Genomic DNA, 23,545 nt, shown 5'->3' on the forward strand with positions numbered 1-23,545 from the left:
CAACCAAAAAAAAAGAATTTTACTGTCTGCCTACTTCTTTTACTTACTTTAAAGGCAGAGCCGGGGCTGGCCATCTAACAAGTTAGAACTGCTTTTTTCAGAAAGGGCTATTGACCCTCCTTTCTCTTTAAGTAATCATCAAGCTGATGATCAAAGCGGCTGGACCTGCCTTTAATCAGTAACATACAACATGTACTTAAAATTCTCAACAGAAACTTGGGTTTTCTGTAATTTTTTAGGATAAACTTGCTCCAAGAAATGATTTTCACAAGGAACTGCTTAAGAGAATGTGTTTGGTCATGTTTTGCCCCAGCTAGGCCAGGCGTGCTCTGCGCAAGGACAGAGGGCAGGTAACAGAGCAGGGCATCCTCTCCGCAATCGGGGCCCTTCTCAGCCACCCTCAAGATGGTTGTAGTCTGACTCCTCCTAAAGTGTCAACAGGAGAAGCATGGTTCAGGTCCCTGTGCTAAAAATGCTACGCTACTTCTGAGCAACAGTATATATTTTAATTTACAAATCTTTTCATCTTTTAATTATATCCATCCATCCATCCATCCATCCATCCATCCATCCATCCATCCATCCATCCATCCATCCAGTGTGCTGGTAGTAGAGCTTGAACTCAGGGCCTTGCACTTTTTTACTTGAAGCTAGTACTCTCCACCACTTGAACTCCATGTTCTGGCTTTTTGGTGGTTAGCTGGAGATAAACTCTTACGGACTTTCATGCTTAAGCTGGCTTCAATCCGGTATCTGCAGATCTCAGCCTCTTAAGTAGTTAGGATTACAGGTGTGAGCCATTGGCATCTGGCTTTCCCTTTGTATTTTATTGGGAAACTCAGGATGCTAGAGCAAGCACTTTTGGTCTTTGTTTTTACACATTCCCCCTTTCCTTTTCCCTCAGCTCTGAGTGCATTATATGTATTTTTCTAAAGAACTCATTTCATCCTAATATGTAGGAAACTATTTTTACTGCAACATTCAACTGATTTCACTGCCTATAGTAAACTTAGAAAGGAGCTAGCTAGCCTATATCTTTGGCAGGTGTTAAATGAAGACATACCAGTGTGTTAAAAAATGTTTTGAGACCACATGGCAATAACTAAGCCTCGCTACATTCAGCTCCATCTCATAGGCTTTACCACTCACCCCCACCCCCCCTCCCCTCTGTTATCTAATGGCTTCTTTGAAGAAGGCAGCTGTTAACTCAGCACTGACTATCTTTGAGGCCCTAGTGCACACTCAGCACTATCTATGAGGATGTAGTATGCACTCAGCACTGACGGTCCATGAGGACCTAGTGCACACTCAGCACCGTCTATGAGGGCCTAGTGCACACTCAGCACCATCTATGAGGATGTAGTATGCACTCAGCACTGACGGTCCTTGAGGACCTAGTGTTCACTCAGCACCGTCTATGAGGCCCTAGTGCACACTCAGCACCATCTATGAGGATGTAGTATGCACTCAGCACTGACGGTCCTTGAGGACCTAGTGTTCACTCAGCACCGTCTATGAGGCCCTAGTGCACACTCAGCACCATCTATGAGGATGTAGTATGCACTCAGCACTGACGGTCCATGAGGCCCTAGTGCAACACTCAGCACTGTCTATGAGGATGTAGTATGCACTCAGCACTGATGGTCCATGAGGACCTAGTGCACACTCAGCACCATCTATGAGGATGTAGTATGCACTCAGCACTGACGGTCCATGAGGCCCTAGTGCACACTCAGCACTGGCAGTCCATGAGGACATAGTGCTCACTCAGCACTGAAGATACAGTGTGCACTCAGTCCTGTCTATGAGGATGTAGTGTGCACTCAGCACTGACAGTCTGAGGAGGTAGTGTGCACTCAGCCCTGTCTGACAATGCAGTGTACACTCACCCCTGACTGAGGATGCAGTGTGCATTCATCTCTGTCTATGAGGATGTAGTGTGCACTCGGCACTGACGGTCTGAGGATGTAGTGTGCACTCGGCACTGACCGTCTGAGGATGTAGTGTGCACTCAGCACTGACTATGAGGATGTAGTGTGCACTCAGCACTGTCAGTCTATGAGGGTGTAGTATGCACTCAGCACTGACTATGAGGATCCAGTGTGTATGTACTCAGCAATGTGTTACGATGCTGCTGGGAGCAGAATCCAGAACAGACCAGGAGGAAGAACACACAAGAACAAAGAAACAGAGATGTGTGCCTCCAAGAATCTTACAATTTAGTTGAACAGGAAAGCAAACAATGAAGTATTAACAGCACTTAAGATTTCAAACTACTGGTAGCAGTAGGTGAGTGGAAGAGTAAAGCTTAAGCCCTATCTGGTGGGATATTTAGGAATTTGAGCAGAGTGTTACTGTTCTCATGTCTCTAAGAGCAGCTACTGGATCCTAGACTCAGATGAAAAAGTACTGTGAGTGCTGTGGGTACTGAAGGAAGCCTCGGGAGGGAGAAAAGCTGAGTGGGAGTGTGGAAAGAGAACCACGCCGAGACACTGCAGCCCAGGTGTGTGGCTCACCAGGCACCAAGGCATCAGAGCACTCATTCTCTGGGGTCTCTAAGGGTCACCATTACATCTGACACCGACTCAGAGCTCAAAGGGACCTTACCGATGGGCTAGTCCAATGTCCTCATTTTACAAATAGGGGAGGACTTCTAAGTCCCCAGTAGTGGCCACAAAGGAGTTAGCAGTGCTGCAGGAGCAGAGCTGGGGCGGGTCCTGCCCCCCAGGCCAGCGCTCACATTCTATCAGGAGCAGAGCCGGGTCCTCCCCCCAGGCCCAGGCTTGCATTCTATCTGTTGCTGCTTCCCTTTCTCTCTATTTGAATGCAGCAACTGATGGAAAAGGAAGGAAAAGTTAAAAAGTCAGATAATAGTTATTTTATCTTAACTGTATTATCATTCAGCAGCAAAATGCCCACTTTCCTCTTCTAAAGTAAGACAAGAGGCAAAGGACAGTGTCAGACAAAAAGATCAAATTCTGCTTCTGACCAAGTCATACTACAGAGTTTCTGTAGGCAAGTGGTTACAGTACCACCTACAAACTTTCAGTCAGGATCAATATTCTGTACAAAATCTATGTTATGACTTTCATTTCTGGTGTGAATAGTTACAATCTGTTATTTAAAAGTATTGTTTCATATACTTACTCTATCATAATGCTGTTCCAAAAATTCTGCACTGAGCAATTTATGTCTTGTAAGTAAATCCTAGAAAAAAAAATTTATTTTTATAGTTGTTTATCAATATTTAGAAAATAGAATCCTAAACCATCCCATGCCCTGTGACCTGATAAAAAGACTGTTAAACTTCAGTACTCAGTGCCTGACATAGTACTACAATGTATTCTAGTAATGATTACATTGAACAGTTACTCATTTAGTGTTTATTGTTAGTATGCCTCATTTCCCAGCCGTGTATTTAGACAGGTGATTCTTCAGGTGGGAAGACCTCAGGCTTCTGCATTTATGCTTATCCTCTAGACATTCTCTGGGCCATCTTAATTTTAGGGCCCACTGTTAACACCCATCTTTCCCTTCATATTAGGGCCTATATCTTATCTTTGTTAAGTATGCCTTGTCACTCTCTACTTATTAATTAAAATATTCAGCTGGACTAGGTGAACCCTGTGGAGATTGCTAGAAAATTCTCTCCAGGGCAATGGAAATCCATGTGCCAACAATGCGTGGGTTAATTCAACTAGTTGTGAATCACTCTGCTGAAACTTCATCTAGTTTATCATTTACTCTTTCCAAGAGAACAGACTTGTGGAGAATTAACTATTCACGGCCTGGGGTCCTCAACTGTCATGAAGGAATCATCAACAGCAACTTGTTTACTGCATGAGACTGTGAAATGTATAAAACCCTTCACATTTTAACAGATGGAGACGCAAGTTAAATCCATAGTGGAGCTTGTCCTTCAGCCCATGACATACTGGCGTGTATGAGATGAGGATGACTGAACTCACTCTCAATGAATTCATGTGTCTGTGGGCACATGGGCTCTTTTCCAAAATGCTCACAAGTCATCTCTGGAGAGATGCTTTCTAGACTTTCACATGGGTATAACATCACGCTCCAAATTCGACCAGCCTTCCTGGGGAAATCTATCATTCTTTATTTTGGAAAACTTCTCCACTTTCTAATTCTTCAAAAGAAAACCAGGATTCATTAGCAAGTTTTTGACTGTCTGGTTTACTACTCCAGTATCACCCATTCAAGTTGGGGAGTGGGGGGGCCGGGCAGTTCTTGCTCATTCTCAGAGGAGAATATGGGACAGATTTGTTCTCCTGTTTCATTAGAAAAGCACCAGCAAGGCAGGAGGACTGGCTCTCCCTTCCCTCTTCACTATGTCTTTGCTGTGTGGCAGTGCTGAGCCTGATGGGAATTCTCCCTGCAATTAGCTTATTGGTGGGGAGGGAGCTCTGTCTGGTATTTAGGCACCTGAGATTAGGTGGTAGGCCTGTGCCTCCTCTTACACACTGTCTTGCATTCTATTTCTTGGGGAGGTCTCTGATCAAGGGCCTCTCACGAGCTCTTGCTGTCTTCACAATCAGAGAAGCACCTGAGATACAGAAGCCAGGTCAGCCTCCCCAGCTCTCTTCCAGAGCTTCCTTGGACCATCTGCCTGGCTCTACCCAGTCCTTTACTTTACAAAGATTTGCCAGGACTGTGTAACCCACAGTGAATTCATCATGTTCTCCTTGGTGAGAAAGAACTGAAAGAAGTAATCCCACTTGAGAAGAAAACATCAGCAAAACCGGTCAAGACTGTCAGATATCACATTTCCGGCATGTAGCCAGCACATTTCTCTCACCTTGGAGCCAATGAGAGCATCTGTGCCAAGAGCATGCCATCCATGTCCTCCACAGGGCCAGGGGTCTGGCTGCATGCTCCCACACCACTGCTGCTCCTCAATCCTCTTCCCTCACCCTCATCATCCAGAGTGCTGCCACTCTCGGGATCCTGGCTGTCCTTCCACACTGGGCACTTTCTCCTTGACACAAGGCACCACACTACACCTCCCTCATGCTGGGCTGCTGCTCCCGAATGGGGCACTCCCTTCCACCAATGCATTCTAATCATCAGTCCTAGCCCAACACTGCAGGGGTCTAAGACATCACAGTGAGCACTCTAGGTTATAATCGCAAATTCTTTTCACTTTGCTTTGCACATTGACATCTATAAGTAAGTGTCTGAGGTCTTACCTAAGGCTTCTGACATCTTCTTTTAATGGTTTTGGAGAACATATCCCTGGCAGCCCTTACATTATGACCTTATTCTCATTCAAGATGAAACCCTGATGAGCAGTCTCTAATCCTTCATCTTAATCTCAGTGTTCAGTCACTGCGGTGTGTAGATGTGTGTGTGTGTGTATACACACACACACACACACATATATATATATGTATATTTTTTACCAGAGCCCAAACTTATTATTTTGTGGGCTCTGTATAACCATAACAATGAACTCTTGCAAGAAAAGTGGCCATTTCAGGTTGTATATAAGGGGTGGGGGTGGGGCACTCGTTCAGGCAGGGCGGGATGTGGGCTCCCCTGGCCTGTCAACACTGTGGCTATCTCTGTCATAAATATGCTTCTGGTATTTAATGACATGTATATTCCAGATTAACATGGCTCCTAAACAAAAGAAATCTGCTACCCAATCCCGACATGAAAAATATCTGGTTGTTGGGTGACTGTGTACCTGTACATAGTACTTAGCAGGTAGTTTAACAGAAAACTCTAGCTTTACCCATTCAGGACTCTTTCTCTTTTTTGGACAGACTTTAAAATCTAATTTTTCCATATTTTTAAAGCTATAGTGTCACTAAAAATACCTAATCATACCAACACATATGAAATACAGCTTCTTTCTTCCCACTAGAGGGCAGTTGTGTCTAGGAAGACATAGGAGATTAGGAAACCTCACACTGGTTGCTCTGACTTGCAATACATTTATAATCCTAGTCTCTATGTTACCTTGAATGTAGCAAATGCATCTGAAGCTATGTCAAATGTCGACATTTCCACATATCTGAAGAAATCATAAAACTGTTCCGACCACAAAATGATTTTCGCAAGTGGTTCATGTCTGATGCATTCTCTTAACATTATTCCACAATTTAGAGCTATTTCTGGAGACTCATACCTGTAAAAACAAAACAAAAACAAAAATGCCAAACATGATTGCTCTCTCAGAAACTCTACAGGTGAATGTTTCAAACTTTTTCCACAGGAGTTTCAGATGTGCCTAAACCAAGTGACCACCCAATGTAAGGTTACAAAAGTTGTTTCTCTGAGTACAGTCTGGGCTCAAAGGAATTTTCTTTAGAGACTGCACACAGTGGGTGTGGGTGGTGCCTTCAACAAGGAAAAACAGCCACAAGAGTGCCTGTGTGAAATGAAGTTCACTGCTCAAGCTACAATATTCTTCCAACTCAGAAATTCATTATAACAATAGGTTTATCAAAAATTAGGTATATCCAATTTACACTTTGTTATTTCAAGTCAATAGTCCAAACAGTTCTTCAAGGCTCTTGGCAAATTGAAAGTGAAATTGAAAGTCTTGTCCTGGGGGCTTCACAAAGCACCTCCATCGTAGAGAATCCAGGGAACACTGGACCCCAGCTCCTCGCCAGCTCTGCAATACAACCTCCCTATGCTGCCAGCTTGGCATCTCAGCTCTTCTTCCCCGAGATCAGAACGACAGCCTCCATGAAGTGGGGCCTCTCTTCTGTTGTGCGCCAAGTCCTCTCACTGAACTCAGCCGCTGCTCACACAGGTCGCTTGCTTTCCACTCACTTTCTTTCATGCTGCACATGTTGCCTTAATTCCTTTCCCAACTCACTCCTGTAGTCTCTTGCAATCAAATTCCATTTCCCCATACTCTAGTGAAATAGCTATTTGGCCAGCAAAGACTTCCTCTTAGCTAAGACAAGTGATCTTTTCTCATAACAAAGATCCTTCTACTTTGTGTTCCAACAGGGCAAATGTGTCCCCCTCCTTCTTTGCCCTCCCAGGGATGAGTACTGAGTCCAGGCCTCATGAATGCTAGACAAGCATTCTACCATTGGGCCACATTCCCAGCCCTGCACCTATGCCCCATTCCTCATTCTGGTACTGGGATTTGACCTCAGGATTTATACTTGTTAGGCATGTACTCTATGGCTTGAGCTATGCCTCCAGCTCCCCTTGCACATCCCTCTTAAGAGAAGTAAAAATGTCTCCCGGTTATCCTTTCTGTCCCTCCTGTGGTTCCTATTACTTGCCTTGTTAAGGTCTTTATGGATGCCTCTCTCTGACCTGCTATGGAAAGACCCTATGACTTAAGATTCCCACCAGGACTTCCAAATTTCCCTTTGTCCAGTCTACTCCTGACTGTAGGTGGGCTTTTTCTGCTGTCTCTGGACATCTTCAGTTAGAAGTCATCAAGTCTAACCTGAAATTTCAATCCTCCACAAAGTAAGCCCCAGATTCCCCGCATCCTCATTTCTGCGAGTTGGCATCATGACTGTGTTTCAGATACTGAGGTCTAAACCTGGTCTGATAGCACTTGCTGTGACAGTAGCAACGCCCTGCACCTTTGATATTCACTTTGGTAGTCAGTAGGAACACGAGGCTACTGAGTGCTGGAATTCTGGCTAGCGAGACCGAAGGGCTGAACTGTCGATGTTATTTAATAAAGTCACTATATATTGTTGCAACTTTATGGGACAGCATAGTTCTAAACCTCCCCTTCTTCACTCCATTCTTCTGTCTGCAGCGTCAGCAGGCCTCTTCTACATTTCTTTGAAGTATCTTAGTTTCATTTCCTTCTCTTCCAGCCCCACTGCTGCATTAACTCAAACCTTGTTCACAAGGACTGCGAATCTTCCTAACCAGTGTCTTTGCTCAAATTCTGTCTTAGCCAGTCAACCTAACACACATGCTCACCAGAACTTATCATTTCCTGCCAGGCAAATAAACAGACTTCTGGGCCTGATCTCCAGTCTTCCCTTTACTAGGTATACATACTACTTTAGTACAACGTCATCTCATACCGTTCCATAAAGTGTTCACATTTTGCTGCAAGCACGTGGTGTCCACGCTTGCCCTTGGATCTCTGTTCCCAGTCACATGCCATTAAAATACTTCCTTTCCTTCCAGCTTACACAAATTCTAAATCCTCCGTAACTCTGAGTTTAAGTCTTCACCCCCCCTCACCACCCTCGCCCCGCCTTTTTTTTCTTTTTATTTTCTTTTCTTTTTTAACCAACTCTGGCCTTCTAACTCAAGCCCACATTTATCCTCTGAAATTTTGTAGCACTAATTATCAAACTATCTTACCCTTTTGTCCTACCTATGATCACCACAGATCCTCTACAAGGGTGAAACTATGTCCACTGGCAGTTAGCATGCCGACTGGCTCTTATTAAATGTAATTAAAATATCTGTTCACAAAATGTCTGCTCATCTCATTCATCTTTGCTTATCTTTAATGAGCAGGGACAAGGGTAAGATAGTTTAGTACAACAAGTTGGGCAGGTTTTGGTGGCAGTTTGTCAAGTCTGTCTAAATGATTAAACCATAAGCCAATAAGTACAAGGCAAACAGTTATGCCACACAACCTGCTAGCGCTAGACCAGAGAGCACATTAACATTTAAATTGCCGGGAAAAAACCCCACCCAGTTTTCTCTAAATGCAGTACAATGCTAGCAGTAAGACCTCAAATAAACATTGCTATAAGCACCAAAATATCTAACACCAAAGAGGGTCTTATAGCCTAAGAAGGCAATCAACATTGTACATCATCTTAAAAGGTAGTTCATAGGAATCCTTAAAGAAATGGCTATTTACAGATCTGGCAGAAACCATACAAATGAGTTAAGTGATCATCTATGCCAGAAAGCAAGAAAGCTATCACAGACTGATGAGGCTTTGCCAAAAAGAATACAGGAGGCAACCTGAAGGAATTTTCAACAGCCTAAATTGGGACAATGTGGGCATAAAACAGCAATGCCTGAAACACATCTAGTATGTGTGTAGATATATTTTTCCCTGTGTCAATACTAAGGTTTGAACTCAGGGCCTTGAACTTTTTGTTTAGCTTTTTTTTTTTTTTGTTTAGCTTCAAGGCTGGTGTTCTACTACTTCAGCCATACCACCACTTCTACCTTTTTGCTGGTTAACTGGAGATAAGTGTCTCATGGACTTTCTGCCCATCCTGACTGAACCTGACTGAACCAGATCTCAGCCTCCTGAGTAACTAGGATTACAGGTGTGACCCACCAGCGCCTGGATTCAGTATATTTTTTAAATAACAAAAGTTATTTAGTAACAATGTTTCAATATTTCAATGGCATACATACTCAATGATTACTAAGGAAGTAGTTAGTATATCAACTAATACAACTGAAACCAGGACATCAATCTTTCCCATACAAATTGTATTTTGGGGCTAAGTCATCAAAAGGAAGTTCTTTACAGAACAAACATATTTAATTATAGAAGAAGTAATAGAATAGTAATGGTAGCCAACTGTCATTTTGAAGTAGACAAAGATCCTCAGTGGATATTAAAAGCATTAGGTGGATAAGAGAAGGTCATATGAACAGATTACAGTCTAATGACACCTGTATACAATGGGCAATCTAAATTTTACCAAGTGGGACAACCAGTGTCGCCCAGAAGGAAGCACACTGGCACCCCCTCTAGGCAAATCTGTGTCTAACCATCAACTTCAAGAATAGGGGCTAGCGAAAAATGTTGACTGAAACTATAGGAATCTAAGTCCAAATTGCAGGCTTTCTGTTTTATTTCTTTGGTTGCTGTTCTGTGTGTTGAACTCTGGGCATTATGCGAAGACTCTATCACTGAGCTATATCCCTACCCCTTGGTGTTTTAAGACTGTGTCTCACCATGCTGCCTACGCTGGCCTGGAACTTGTGGTCTTCCTGTCACTGCTTCCTGAGAGTATATAGGTGTGTGCCACCACACCTGGCTGAACTATGTAATTTTTCTATTAAACAAATGATTCAGTTGCTTCAACAGATGGCATAGGCTAAAAGGGTAAGGGATGCAGCAACTATTACAGACTAGCAGAGAGCCAAAGCTGTATCAATCAAACCCCGTTTGTAGATCTTGTTTAGTATCTGGTTTACATATTGTTTTAGTGAAAGTCATGGAAATATGACATGGACTAGGTGTTAGATACTGTTAGGTGACTATAATGTGACACTGCTCTGTCTGAGGCACTGTACTGTACATTCTGGATTAGGGATGCACTTTGAAATCAAGTCCTCTGTGAGGAGGAAATGAAGGAATCAACTAGAATGAGCACAAGTGGCAGTATACTAATGAATGGGGTTGTGGGCAGGGAAGGGTTTGTTGTGTTCCTCCCTGCAGCTGCACAACAGTGACCGTGGTGACGCTGAGAGGTGGAAGGCAGGGGTGAGGTCTAAGCCTGGCTCTATTCTTCATGCTTTTCATCTTCTATATCTGGATGAGGCTGCAGCTCTGGCCAGCAGATGCAAGGTTTAAAGTTTAAACTCTATCTCAAAATCCTAACAGTATTTATACCAAAGCTTGGTCTATGGTAAAGTGAAATCATAGGAAGGGTTAACTAATGTGTGTGTGTGTGTGTGTGTGTGTGTGTGTGTGTGTGTGTATATGTATGTATGTATATATATGTATCTCCCCGCCCCAGTCGTGGGGCCTGAACTCTGGGCTTGGGCGCTGTCCCTCAGCTCTTCAGCTCAAGGCTAGTACTCTACCACTTAAGCCACAGTGCCACTTCCAGCTTTTTCTGCTTATGTGGTGCTGAAGAATCGAACCCAGGGCCTCATGCATGCAAGGTAAGCACCCTACCACTGAGCCACCTTCCCAGCCCCTAATTTATATATTTTAATATAAATCATTAGTTTCTATGCAAAGGAAAAATAATGGCTTAAAAAATACATAAAGAGGCTAGAAGCTGTGGCTTATACTTGTAATCTGACCTACTTGGAAGACTGGGAGGATCAGAGTTTGTGGTCAGGGCAGAAAAGTTAATGAGGCACAAACCTGTTATTCTAGCTATGACCGGAGGGCCTAAAATAGGTGGGATGTGGCCCAAGCAGGAAGACCCTATTTTATAAATAACTAGGGCAAATAAAGGCTGGAAGCATGGCTCACCAGTAGAGCATTTTTCTACCAAGCACAAGACCTTGAGTTCAAACCCCAGAACTGCCCAAACCAAAAACCAAAGCTGGAAGCTAGTGTATGGCCACCAAAATTTCATGCTCACTGCAGGTTTACACAGCAACACTGAATTGAGGAAACAAAAAATCAGATGCCCAAAATTCTGTTTGGCCCCATCTGAAGGAGCACTGATTGGATGGTAAGTAGAAGAAAGAAGGAAACAGAATGCTGGCATGCACACTCATGCTTTGTCTAAACAAGTTTGAACTTGGGGGAAGTGTTATTAAACCACAGAGATAGGAATCAGAATGAGGCAAGCTGCAAAGCCAGGGCTGGGGGAGCAAGCTGATTCACGCCACCATTCATGCCAGTAACATACTTGCCCACCAGTTATTTAATACAACACTGCCAGTGTCTGGACAGACAGAAGCACAGCACAGCCACAGCTGGCAGACAACTGGCAGAGACCAACAAGAGGTGAACGGTCAGGGAGGCTTAGTGAGGAGGGAGAGGGCTTGTTTTCTATTGTTAAGTTTCTGGTCTTAGGGTTTTGTTTTTAAAGTAGACAGACTACCCAGTCACAAATGCCTGACTAGTCCAGTAGTAATTCTGAGAAGACTCAGTATGAACGGCAAAACAAAGTGGGCTAGTGACAGCTCATACAGGAGAAACTCACACATAACCATACTGATTGAAATGAAGCTGTGCACAACTACAGGTGCTGTCTCTGTGTGTGTGCATGCGCGTGCACCAGTAATGAAACTTGAACTTAAGAACCTGAGCTTTCTTTGCTCAACACTGGCACTAATTTGAAACAAAGCTCCACTTCTAGGTTTTTGGTGGAGGACTGGGTGTAAGAATCTTGGATTTGTCTGCCTGTGCTTTGTTCAAATCATGATCCTCAGATCTCAGCCTCCTGACCAGCTAGGATTATAGATGCAAGCCATCTATAATAGGAGGTTTATAGGAGGTTTTTGCTTGCAGAGTGCAGACAGGGTGCAAAGAAGATGTCTTAAAATAAATATTCTGATAAAACTCAACCTTTTGAATCCTAGAAAACAAGAAACAGGCCTTGAAAGACCTTTTCCTTTCCTTTAGCTATATTTGATTTGTGATTATAAAGGCGCACAATTCACCAAATTTTAAACTTAGGGCATTTTAACCTTAATGTAGCCCGCCCGTAGGTTGAACTTTAAGGAGAGAAATGCATTCGTGATCTATGGAAAAAGGATGTCTCTATATCACAGAGAAGATGCCTCCCACCTTCACCATCCTGTTTTTACCCAAGGCAATCTTTCCTTTTTGTTTTCAACTAAGAACATAAATTTTATTACATTGTACATACCCTTTCAATAACATGAACAAAATATTCTGTTGGGTGCAGATGTATTCAACAGTAGGAGTTCTTGTACCAATTTGTCTTCTGAGAATATTGTTGAAAATTTGAGCCACGTCTTTTTTGCCCTATTAGGAATACAATCATTAAAATATTTACCTGACTAAACATGAAAATGCCCAATCACCCTCCAAAATAAAGTCCAAGACAGCCATTGTATACTTATAGTTAAAATTGAATATTGTCTTTACAACATTCATAGACATTTACATTTCAATTTATAATTCCAAAGTTTTAAAATAAAGTGTCCTATTTTTAGCACAAAGTGTAGACAAAGTAAAATCTTACTATATCCTACAAGTAATTTCAACCATTTCTAACTCTCAGAATCATGCTGACCCAGATATGAAAACCAAATGTTGCTCTATGCTTACAATCTACATAGATGTGAGTCCCACCGTGTGGAATCTACAGCATCAAATGGGATGTTCATACTATGAATGATGCGTAAGCTTTTTTTCAGGGTGATGGAAGTAGGGGATACACATTGTACTCTGCCATAACAAAGTGAGAAAATTCCGTAAGAAATAGAGCTTTAATGGCAAGCAGGCAAATCTCCCTCTTAAACTAAGTCACTTAAGAAAAGTTGAAATAGATTAATAAACAAAGGCACTAGAGTATCACATGATGCAGTAGATAAGAACTTTCTAACACCTCTGTATCAGACAGATACCATTTAGAGAGCCTTGCAACCGGAAAACTGAGTAAGAAATTAACAAGTGGACAACCAGATCCCAAGTGATGATTCAGAATGCACCCTTCCCCCCCGGCCCCAATTTTTGTGCCAGTATTGGGACTTGAGCTCAGGGCTTGCCCTGTCCCTTAGCTTTTTTGCTTAAGGCTAGTGCTTTACCACTTGAGCCATACCTCAACTCCTGCTTTTTGGTGGATAACTGAAGGTAAGAGTCTTATGGACTTTCCTGCCTGGGGTAGCTTCAAATTGATCCTCAGATCTCCGCCTCCTGAATAGCTAGGATAACAGGTGTGAGCCACCAGTGCCTAGGCTACTGACAAACCCATAAAAAAGTCTGTGAAAAGGAAGCTTTTCAGCACTCAACCTAAAACAACAGAGAGATCATTCTGGGGCCCATGTTAACTCAAATACAGTAATGGTATCTCTATGAAACAGTGTCAAGGGCACATACACTCTTCTTTAAATTGACGTTTCTGATGCCAAATGAACAATAAATTCGGAGTTCAGCTTAGGGGGTGAGACAGGTGGATGTAGACCAAGGACAGGCTCTTATTAGAGAAAATAGAAATTGTTGCTAGAATTGGATAAACTATTAAAAATACATGAGATCAGCTATATACACAGAAGTATCTTTGTTCTATCTGCTCTTCAGTAGGACAAATGTAAATTTCTATTTTATTTTACTGTCAGTATTATTCAAGCAAACTATAAACCACACCCTCTCCTCCATCCTCTCCATTTAATCTGAGTCCTGTCATGTTTCCCCATGGAACGCACATCTATCTTTTAAGCACCTGCAGAGACGTCTAATCACTGAGGTTGATAACAAGGCACACTTGTGACAACTGGAGGAAACTTTCTGAGATGAGGAAGCTGCCAGAGGGCTTTATTACCATGCATATTTCTTTATTCAAACTGGTATTGAGGACTGCTAAATTCACTGAATATCCAACATGACATAATCCAGCTGTGTAAGCTGGTTAACTCACTCAAATGCCTACCAGGTCTGGGCAGGAGATGCAAATAAGTGGACCCAGACATAAAGAGCAGGCAAGCTGCCTACAGCAAAACCCAAGTGTGAAAGCTCTGGGTTATAGTTCTATTCTAGTTAAGAGGCCTAACAATACCAGAGTCAAATTTTCCAAGAAGACAGAAATCCAGACTTATGAGTAAAATCTACTAAACATTACCCTAATTTAAAGTTTGAAAGCAGTGCCAAATAAAAACACATATGATCTCTGTTGTAATGGACTTTCTCTCAGATTTCTAGCTCTAAAATTCTAATATTCTATCATCTTTAAACTGCTTATACTTGAAGAGCAGAAGACATTAGTAAATGATGTGATCTCACTCCAAAGAGCAAGTACTAAGGAAATGTAGCCTAACTGAAAGGCCACAGTGAACATCTTAAGAACTCTACATTCAATGTGAGGAAAGAGAGGGAAAACCCTGGTTAGGCTTGAGACACTTGTGAATATCTGCCCTGGTTACGCCAATGAAGTAGACAGCCCTATGCTTAGAGGTCAGGAAGCCCTGAGCCAACAGGAATCTTAAGATTTTCTGAGAGAATATATAGAAAAGTACCATGTTCTGTTTTTGAAAATTAAGAAACTGATTTCTTACCTCAAAGTCAATGAGCTGTAAATCAGCTATCAGGGTGCTAAGGAGCCCGCTATTGTATAATTCTTGAGCAAGTTGAGCTACTGCTTCTGTCTGTGGCTCCTTCTCGTTTGTGCCATAGAGAATTTCTTTCATGGCAACCAGATTTTTGGAAACTTCTTCCGTGGCCTGATTTGTAGGAAAGGTTGGGGAAGAGGAGAAAAACAATTCATTTTAACAGACATATATTATTGTATGCCTTGTCTCCATATCATCTTCCCTCAGACCTATGTACAATGCTCCACCTCTGCCTCTCAGAGCTGAACACTACTGGTGGTATGGGTGTGTGTGTGTGTGTGTGTGTGTGTGTGTGTGTGTAGGAACGACAGACGGACACGAACGGATGGCAACAACAAAAGCATGCACACTCCACAGGAAGGCCAGAATGTGATATACAATTCAACACTAAAAACCTGGTTCAGCCAGGTGCTGGTGGCTCACTCCTGTAACCCTAGCTACTCAGAAGGCTGAGATCTGAGGATCATGGTTCAAAGCCAGCCCAGGCAGAAAAGTCCATGAGACTCTTATCTCCAATAAACACCAGAAAACCAGAATTAGCATTGTGGTTCACGTGGTACAGTGCTTGCCTTAAGCTGAAGAGCTGAGGGACAGCGCCCAGGCCCAGAGTTCAAGCCCCAGAACCAACAAAAACAAACAAACAAAACAAAACAAAACAAAAAACCCTGTTTTAGGTATGACAGAAACATAATAGGGAGAAAAGGAAAGCTTCAGTTCCTCCTTTAAAAGGGGGGCAGGAACAGCAGGGAAAAGACACCAGAGCTGACCAGGAGAAAAAAAAGAGACTCTGACAAGCATCAGGAACAGGAGTTAGGGATGAGGAGGGAGAAGTGCAGATCTGGGTTATGGTTGGCTGAACTATCTCCAAAAACGTTCGTGTGCTCAAGGCCCAATGGCCAGTTGATGGATGTTTAGGAAGTGATTGGATGGCTCTAATCCCATCAATAGATTAATTCATTAGTAGACTCAAAATCTGAGGGCATTTAGGAAGAATGAAATTATGTCATTTTCTGGGAAATAGATAATGAATCTGGGAAATAAAATCATACTGAGTGAAGTAAGCCAAGCCCAGAAAGACAAAGAGCACATTTTTTTCTCTCCACAAAACATCCCATGTAAGCACACACAGGGGCACATGCTTATGCACACAATTAAGCTGACTAAAGTATAGTATATGCAGGAGTAAAACTCCATGGAGGGAGCTGAACAATTAGCAGTTTAACAAAATGAGTACAGGAAGCAGAACAATATTGAAGAGAGGTGGAGTTGCTGTCAGGAAACAGGAGGATAAATACAGTCGTAACACTCAGTGTACATAGTGAAAAAGGAAACCTGATGAGACGGAGGGAAGAGTAAAAGGGATGCAGAAGAATGATGGAAGGAATAACTGATCAAGATGTAGCGGACAAATAAACAGACAATGATAATCCCTTTGTACAAGTATTTGAAGATTTAAAAAATTAATCACCAAGAAAAAATAAATCATCATCATCATCATCTGACGGCATCAGTGGGAGCAGAAGCAGGGCCTACTTGTAGAAGAAGTAAGGCCATTGGGGCTGTGCCTTTGAGGGATACAGATAGTCCTCAGAGCCTTCCTGGCCCTCTCTCTCTCTGCTTTCTGACTGCCAGGAGATGAGCAGCTTTCCTCCAGCCTGTCCTTCCACCATGATGTTTCTACACTGCCATAGCCTTAAGAGTCTTGGAGCCATGGTCTGAAACCTCAGAAACTGAGCCAAGAAAACCTCTTTCCTTCTTTAAGTAGTTTATCTTGCACAGTGACAAAAATCTAATGAATGTAGTCTATCAGAGAAAAGGTATGGAGAATCCTCAGGCACTGCAGAGAAAACCCAAAATAAAGCTAATACATGTTCCAAATGTGAAGCTAAGTGTTAGGGGCAAAAGGTGACTAAAGAGCCAGGCACTGGTGACTCACACCTGTCATCCTAGCTACTTAGGAGGCTGAGATCTGAGGATCACAGATCAACACAAACCTGGGTAGGAAACCCTTGAGATGCTTATCTCCAATTAAATACCAAAAAGCAAGAAGTGTAATAGTGACTCAAATGGCTGAGTACTAGCCTTGAGCACAAAACTTCAGCGAAGTACCCAGGCCCTAAGCTGAAGCCCTAATACTGGCACCAAAAACAACACAAAATAAACTCCACAAAGTGGTTTATTTCTGGCCCTGACAGAGATTGGAGATACAGGGTCAGATTTACCTTTGCCTATGAAAAAGACTAGCAAATATCCTAAGACATATGAAACGATGACTTTCAAACACTAAACGTAAGTAGCAAGGGATAGTGATCCTTGAGAATGCAGGAGAACCCTAGTTTATTTAGTTGTCCTCACTTATTGACAGGCCACAGCACCGGGAGGAGAAGAAGCCACAGAACAGGTAGTCTCCATGAGTTGAGGCAAGGCTGGGAAAAGCAGAAACCAAGGAGTCCAGAAGGTTGGGCAGCGCACTGCGCAGAACGAGTGCATCAGATGCCACTGAGAGATCTCAGTGACCTGAGAGCACGTCACCTGAGAACTGCTGAGCACAGGTGCGTGAGGACAGGTGTCAAGGCCAGGGGACAAAATCAGCGAGCTCACACAGAGCTGGAAGGAGACTCTTGTTCCCTAGCTCACCAACCTGAAAGGAAAACTTCATAGTTACAAGGAATAGGGCAGAACACTCAGATGATTTAAAAAAAAATAAGCAGCCATACAAAATTATCTCTAGACTCTACACTGGCTTCACCCAACAAAGCTTAAGTGCAAGCCTCAAGGACATGAGAAGACAACCTAAAAAAAAATAGCCCCAGAAATGTCACAGATGGCAGAATATACAAGAACATTAAGGCAGTCACTACAGCTATCTTCATTATATTCAAGGAAAAAATCAGGCACTTTAAGTAGTTAGAAGACATAGAAAGACTTAAAATAATGAAGAGGGGCTGGGAAGGTGGCTCAGTGGTAGAGTGTTTGCCTTGCACGTATGAGGCCCTGGGTTCGATTCCTCAGCACCACATAAGCAGAAAATACTGGAAGTGGCACTGTGGCTCACGTGGTAGAGTGCTAGCCTTGAGCTGAAGAGCTGAGGGACAGCACCCAAGCTCAGAGTTCAGGCCCCATGACCAGCAAAGAAAAAAAAAATAATGTGAGATAAAAATTACAGTAGATGAGATACTATAGTAGAAAGGGTTAAAGGAATAACAGTTACCTCAAAATGAAACACTGAGGTGGGGGCTGCACTAGGAAGTATCTAAAATCCCCAAAGCAGAGCTAAAGACATGATGATTGAAAGAATTCTAAATTTGACTTAAAACTGCTAAAATATTGAAAACCTCCCTAGCACAAGAAACAGGAAGACTACCAAAGTACAGAGTAATCAAATTCAGTGAAAATGAGAAAATCTTAAAAGCAACCAGAGGAAGGAAAACATTATGGAAAAAGTCAAAGAATGGCATCATTTCTGGACAGAAATAATGAAAGTCAAAACAATGTGGCAGAACACTGTTAAAAATGACTAAAAATAAAACATACAACTAATGCAACCAAAGCTATAATCAAGGAATTCTAAGTGAAATATGTTTCAAAAACAAAGGTGAAGGGCTGGGAAGGTGGCTCAGTGGTAGAGCGCTTGCCTTGCATGCTCGAGGCCCTGGGTTCGATTCCTTAGCACCACATAAGCAAAAAGAAAAAAGCCGGAAGTGGCACTGTGGCTCAAGTGGTAGAGCGCTAGCCTTGAGCTGAAGAGCTGAGGGACAGCGCCCAGGCCCAGAGTTCAGGCCCCACTACCGGACCCAAAAAAAAAAAAAAAAAAACAAAGGTGAAATAAAGTATGTACAAATGAAAAATGAACACTGGTGATAGCAATGTAAGTAAATACAAGATTCCCCTAATCATTATATTTAAAAAATATCTTTAAAGTAGTATATTTCCTGAAGATAGGCTATGGGATGTTAAAGGTATATATTATAAATCCTAAGGCAACCATTAACAGAAAACAAGATAATAAGCCCTCTATAGCCAAATGTGGTGGGAAGCTGAGGTAGGAGGACTTTGAGTTTGAGGCCAGCTACATAATAAAATAGTGTCTCATAAAACTTGAAAAAACAAACATAAAAACCTATAAAAGTTATGGCTAATAAACCAACAAAAACTTGAGTGGAGTATTAAAAACATCCAAAATAAAATAAAAGCTGTAAAAAGCTATGTGAAATGAGGCATTTCCAATAAGAAATACACTTCAGGGAGATGACAGTACAGATTTACAAAATATAAGCCTATGATAGAGCTAAAAGAACCTTGTTTTATGACACTCCCTTTTCTAACTGTCCAGCCTTCTACCAAATGATCACATTGCTTCACCTTGAATATTTCCAGTGTGAAGTAAGGCAGTCTCAGCAGATGGCAGCATCAGACAGCTTTGTAAGGAGACAAACATTGCCTCACCACACTGCTTGCTGGCCCTGGGTCTGCCCTGCAGCTCAGGCCGTATTCTAACTTCTCTTCCACACAAACACTCTTATTTGAAGGTAGCTTACCCATCCTCTTAAATTCTCAGAAAATCTCTTAGCTTCTTAAATTATCCTTCCAAGAAAGGGAGGGCTAATGTCCCAATCCCATCCCAAACAGAAGAAGATGACAGAGGAGATACCAGACCACACTTCCTATTGCAATGTTAATGTAGCCCAAGGGTACCCTTAAGAATTTTGGCTACTGTAACATATAATTGACTTAGAGAGAACTTGGAGTAAACTAAATATTTTCTGCCTTCATAGGCATTACTGTCAAAGCCAAATCTTTTTAAATGTTGTTCTTAAACTGAGTGACCCTAAAATGCAGGCTTTATTCGATATAATCTCATCAGACTATTGCTCAAGATTGGGGGAAGGGGATATTTCTTTATTCAGAAAGATACTCAAATATATCAGCTACTCCTCATATCTGTATTATCTGAGTTTCAGCTGTGACAGGCATTGACTTAAAATACTAAACAAGAAGAAAACAAAAGCACAAAAGAAGCCCACCACAATGCCTTTAAATCATCACTTTTTTTTTTTTTTTTTTTTTTTTTATCAGTTGTGGGGCTTAAACTCGGCCTGGGCTCTGTCCCTGAGCTCTTCAGCTCAAGGCAATCACTCTTACCACTTGAGCCACAGCACCACTTCTGGTTTTCTGGTGGATAATTAGAGGTAAGAGTCTCACAGAATTTCCTGCCCAGGCTGGCTTTGAACCGATCCTCAGATCTCGGCCTCCTGAGTAGCTAGGATTACAGGCGTGAGCCATGGGTGCCCGGGTCTGGTCACACCTTTTAAAACCATTCCTCCCAAATCAACTGTGACCACAACTTCAATTTTTACTCTTGCTACTCTCAGTCTGCTTTTTCTTTTTCTTTCTTTTCTTTTTTTTTGTTGGTAGTGGGGCCTGAACTCTGGGCCTGGGCGCTGTCCCTCAGCTCTTCAGCTCAAGGCTAGTGCCCTATCACTTGAGCCACATACTACTTTCGGCTTTTTTCTGCTTATGTGGTGCTGAGGAATCAAACCCAGGGCCTCATGAATGTGAGGTAAGCACTCTACCACTGAGCCACCTTCCCAGCCCTCAGTCTGCTTTTTCTTGATCTCCTTCGGTTTATCCTTGTCAAGGCCATTCAGATATACAGCATTTCTCAAGGCAGGGTGCTAGTGCTAGGCCCTCTTTCTCTCACTTGCATTCTGTAGTTTTTCTTTTAAGTGATCTCATTTACACCCACTGCTTAATTAACTCCTAAAGGCAGCTGCCTCACAGATTCTTATCTCTTCCAGTCTTTACCATTCAACAGTCTACCAAAAAAGTTTCCACTTAGATGTTTCTTGGTGGGTCAAATCTAACCCATCTAAAAAAGAACTATCACCCCAGCAGAAGAATTCTTGCATTCCTCCCTCCTTACCATTATTGATGCTGAAACAGAGGTCATCCTCAACTCTTATCTATCTTCAACAATTAAGTCACTACCAATTTTCCTCTACTTAGCCATTTATGCTCCCCTTCGAAATAAAAATCTATCCCATAAATCTTGCCTAAACTAGTTAATACCTACTGACTGGCACCTGCGAGTCCTCCCCAAGCCCCCAATCCCTTTCCCATATTGTATCTACAGTGTAGTGATCTTTTCATAACACAAATGATTAAGACATTGTCTCTGTTTAAAGTACTTGAAAGAACAGAACAATGGTGGCTCCAGCTTGTAATCCTAGCTACTCCAGAGGCTGAGGTCTAAGGATAGTGGTTTGAAGCCAGCCAGGGAAGAAAAGTCTGCAAGACTCTTATCTCCAATTAGTCAGCAAAAACCAGATGTGGAGGTTTGGCCAAGTGGTAGAGCACGGCCTTGAGAAAAAAAAAACCAAGGGACACAATAAAGGGACACAATCTCCAGGTTTTGAGTTCAAGTCCCACTAGTGGCACAAAAAAAATAAAATGAACAAATGGAGTGCTCCAATGATTACCTGTTTCTCTTGCTAGTGGAGCAAATTCTTTTTTAACACAGCTTATTAAACCCTGCAAGGGGGGAGGGAGGATGGGAAGGGATGGGAAGGGTAAACAAAGGAGGAGGCTACAATGCTTGATAAGAAATGTACTTACTATCTTGCCCATGTAATTGTAACCCCTCTGTACAGTATTTTCACAATAAAAAAAAAAACAAAAAACAAAAAAACAACAAAAAAAACCCCTGCACGGTCTGGCCCTATTGTGTAGCCTACCTGTATCTACTTGCCAATGCATGGTCACATTGATCTTTTCAGAATCTTGGCACTTGTGGATCCCCCTGCCTGAAGTGTCCTTTATTGTTCTTCCTTCATTGCTCAGCTCAATGATCACTTTCATTAGGAAGTCTTTCTAGGTAAATTCTAACACACACACTTCTACCACATACTTCACATTGTTTCTCACTCATAGTTGTAGGTAATTCCATTTTTCCTTGTGATTTCTAAATTACTGTCCCTTCTCTGTTCCACTGGCAGCCACTCAGTGACTGCAGGTGCTCTATATATGTGGTTCTGGGCAGGAACTTGAAGAACGAACAACCTTGCAGCACCACACCAAGAAAGCAAAGGAAAAAGTTCTTAAGAGAACCTAGACACCAAGAAGAGACTGTGTAAGCAGTTTATTTTATCCAGAAAGAGAATAAAACACAGCTCACATGATTTATTCCTAGAAATCACACACGGGAAATGCACATCATGTGTAGATGCCTGTCTCTTAACTTGCCCCAGGGCTGCTGCATCATTGAAGAAGCCAAGCAAGACAACAACTGAGTTATTTTTTTTTAGCCTATTGAAAAAGAGGGCAATAGAATTAGGAATCAAAAAGCTCTGTCCAGGCAGAGTTCATGCTTGTAATCCTAGCTATTCAGGAAGCTGAGATCTAAGGATCACAGTTGAAAACTGGCCTGGGTAGAACTAGCCTGTAACACTCATCTCCAACCAACCAGCACAACAAAACAAAAACCGGAATGGATCTGTGGCTTAAGTTGTAAAGAGCCAGGCTTGGGCGAAAAAGCTAAAGGACAGCACCCCAAGAACCTGAGTTTAAGCTCCAATACTAGCATTAAAAAAAGCTTTGTCCAATACTGAACAAGAATAGACTTTAGGTACAACCAGTTTCTGGGTCCAGCTGCTCACTCTTCTGAGCAGCCTTTACCTCCTCTTTGTTAAAAAAATTTTTTTTAACCTAAAAAAATGAAAAAAGAAAACAGAATAGACAATACTCTAAGGATGAGAAGAGAACCAAATTACCTCAGATGTAAGGAAGAGAAGCAATGAATGAGAAACAGCAGCATCTACCTGCTGCCCGATTTCCTTAAAAACCAAACCCCTGAGTTTGGGCCTCTGTGCACGTACACTGAACTGTGTGGACATCTCCAGCAGCTAGGCTTAATAAAAGCCAATTCCTGTATCTGGATCTCCGCTGAAGAAAGAGGAGTCTGTTTCAGTGCAGGAGGACATCCTGAGTCACAGCACTCCCACTCTGTATATTGTCCTATGTGGGCAACTGGTAAGCTCAAAGGTAAGTTGTACAGCCTAATGACTGTGATCTCACAGGCAAAAGTCTGGAAGAACAAAACAATCTGGGTACAGTTTACCTATGGGAGAGTGTGGTAAAAACACTTTCACTTTTTACTTGCTCTCCTTCAGACTTGCTTGACTACTTTACAAGTCACATGATATTTATCTTTTTAAGAGCACAAGATAAAGGAGATAAGTTAAAGATCAAAATGTTCATAGCCAGGTGCTGGTCCATACCTGTAATCCTAGCCACCAGGAGACTGAGATCTGAGGATAGAGGTCGAAGACAGCCCAGGCAGAATAGTCCATGAGACTTTTATCCCCAAAAAGGCAAGTACAAATGTGGTCCAAGTGGTAGAGCTCCGGTCTGAGTGGAATGGAAAAGGCTAAGGGATATTGCCTGAGGCCTGAGTTCAAGGCCCAGTACAGGCTAAAAAAAAAGTTTACAACTTTGGTACTAATTGGTTTATTTTTCTAATTCTTCTATTTTTTTTTTCCCCCTTTGGTCAGGTATGGGGCTTAAACTCAAGGCAAGTGCTCTACCACTTGAGCCACAGCACCACTTCCGGTTTTCTGGT

At 42.3% G+C, this 23,545-nt stretch overlaps 1 protein-coding gene across 1 annotated transcript in view; it reads right to left on the reverse strand.

Moving 5' to 3' along the window:
• Positions 1-23,545, reverse strand: part of Cab39 (calcium binding protein 39) — an 80,455-nt gene that overhangs the window by 6,965 nt on the left and 49,945 nt on the right. Inside the window, exons 3-6 of the mRNA XM_042678986.1 lie at positions 14,875-15,039; positions 12,507-12,625; positions 5,983-6,151; positions 3,148-3,207 (exon numbers count right to left, since the gene is read on the reverse strand). Coding sequence (XP_042534920.1) covers positions 3,148-3,207; positions 5,983-6,151; positions 12,507-12,625; positions 14,875-15,039 — 513 coding nt within the window. The remainder of the gene's footprint in view (positions 1-3,147; positions 3,208-5,982; positions 6,152-12,506; positions 12,626-14,874; positions 15,040-23,545) is intronic.

Source organism: Dipodomys spectabilis, unplaced genomic scaffold, assembly GCF_019054845.1.
Source record: "Dipodomys spectabilis isolate Male_0828 unplaced genomic scaffold, ASM1905484v1 ptg000051l, whole genome shotgun sequence".
NCBI classification, from domain to species: Eukaryota; Metazoa; Chordata; class Mammalia; order Rodentia; family Heteromyidae; genus Dipodomys; species Dipodomys spectabilis.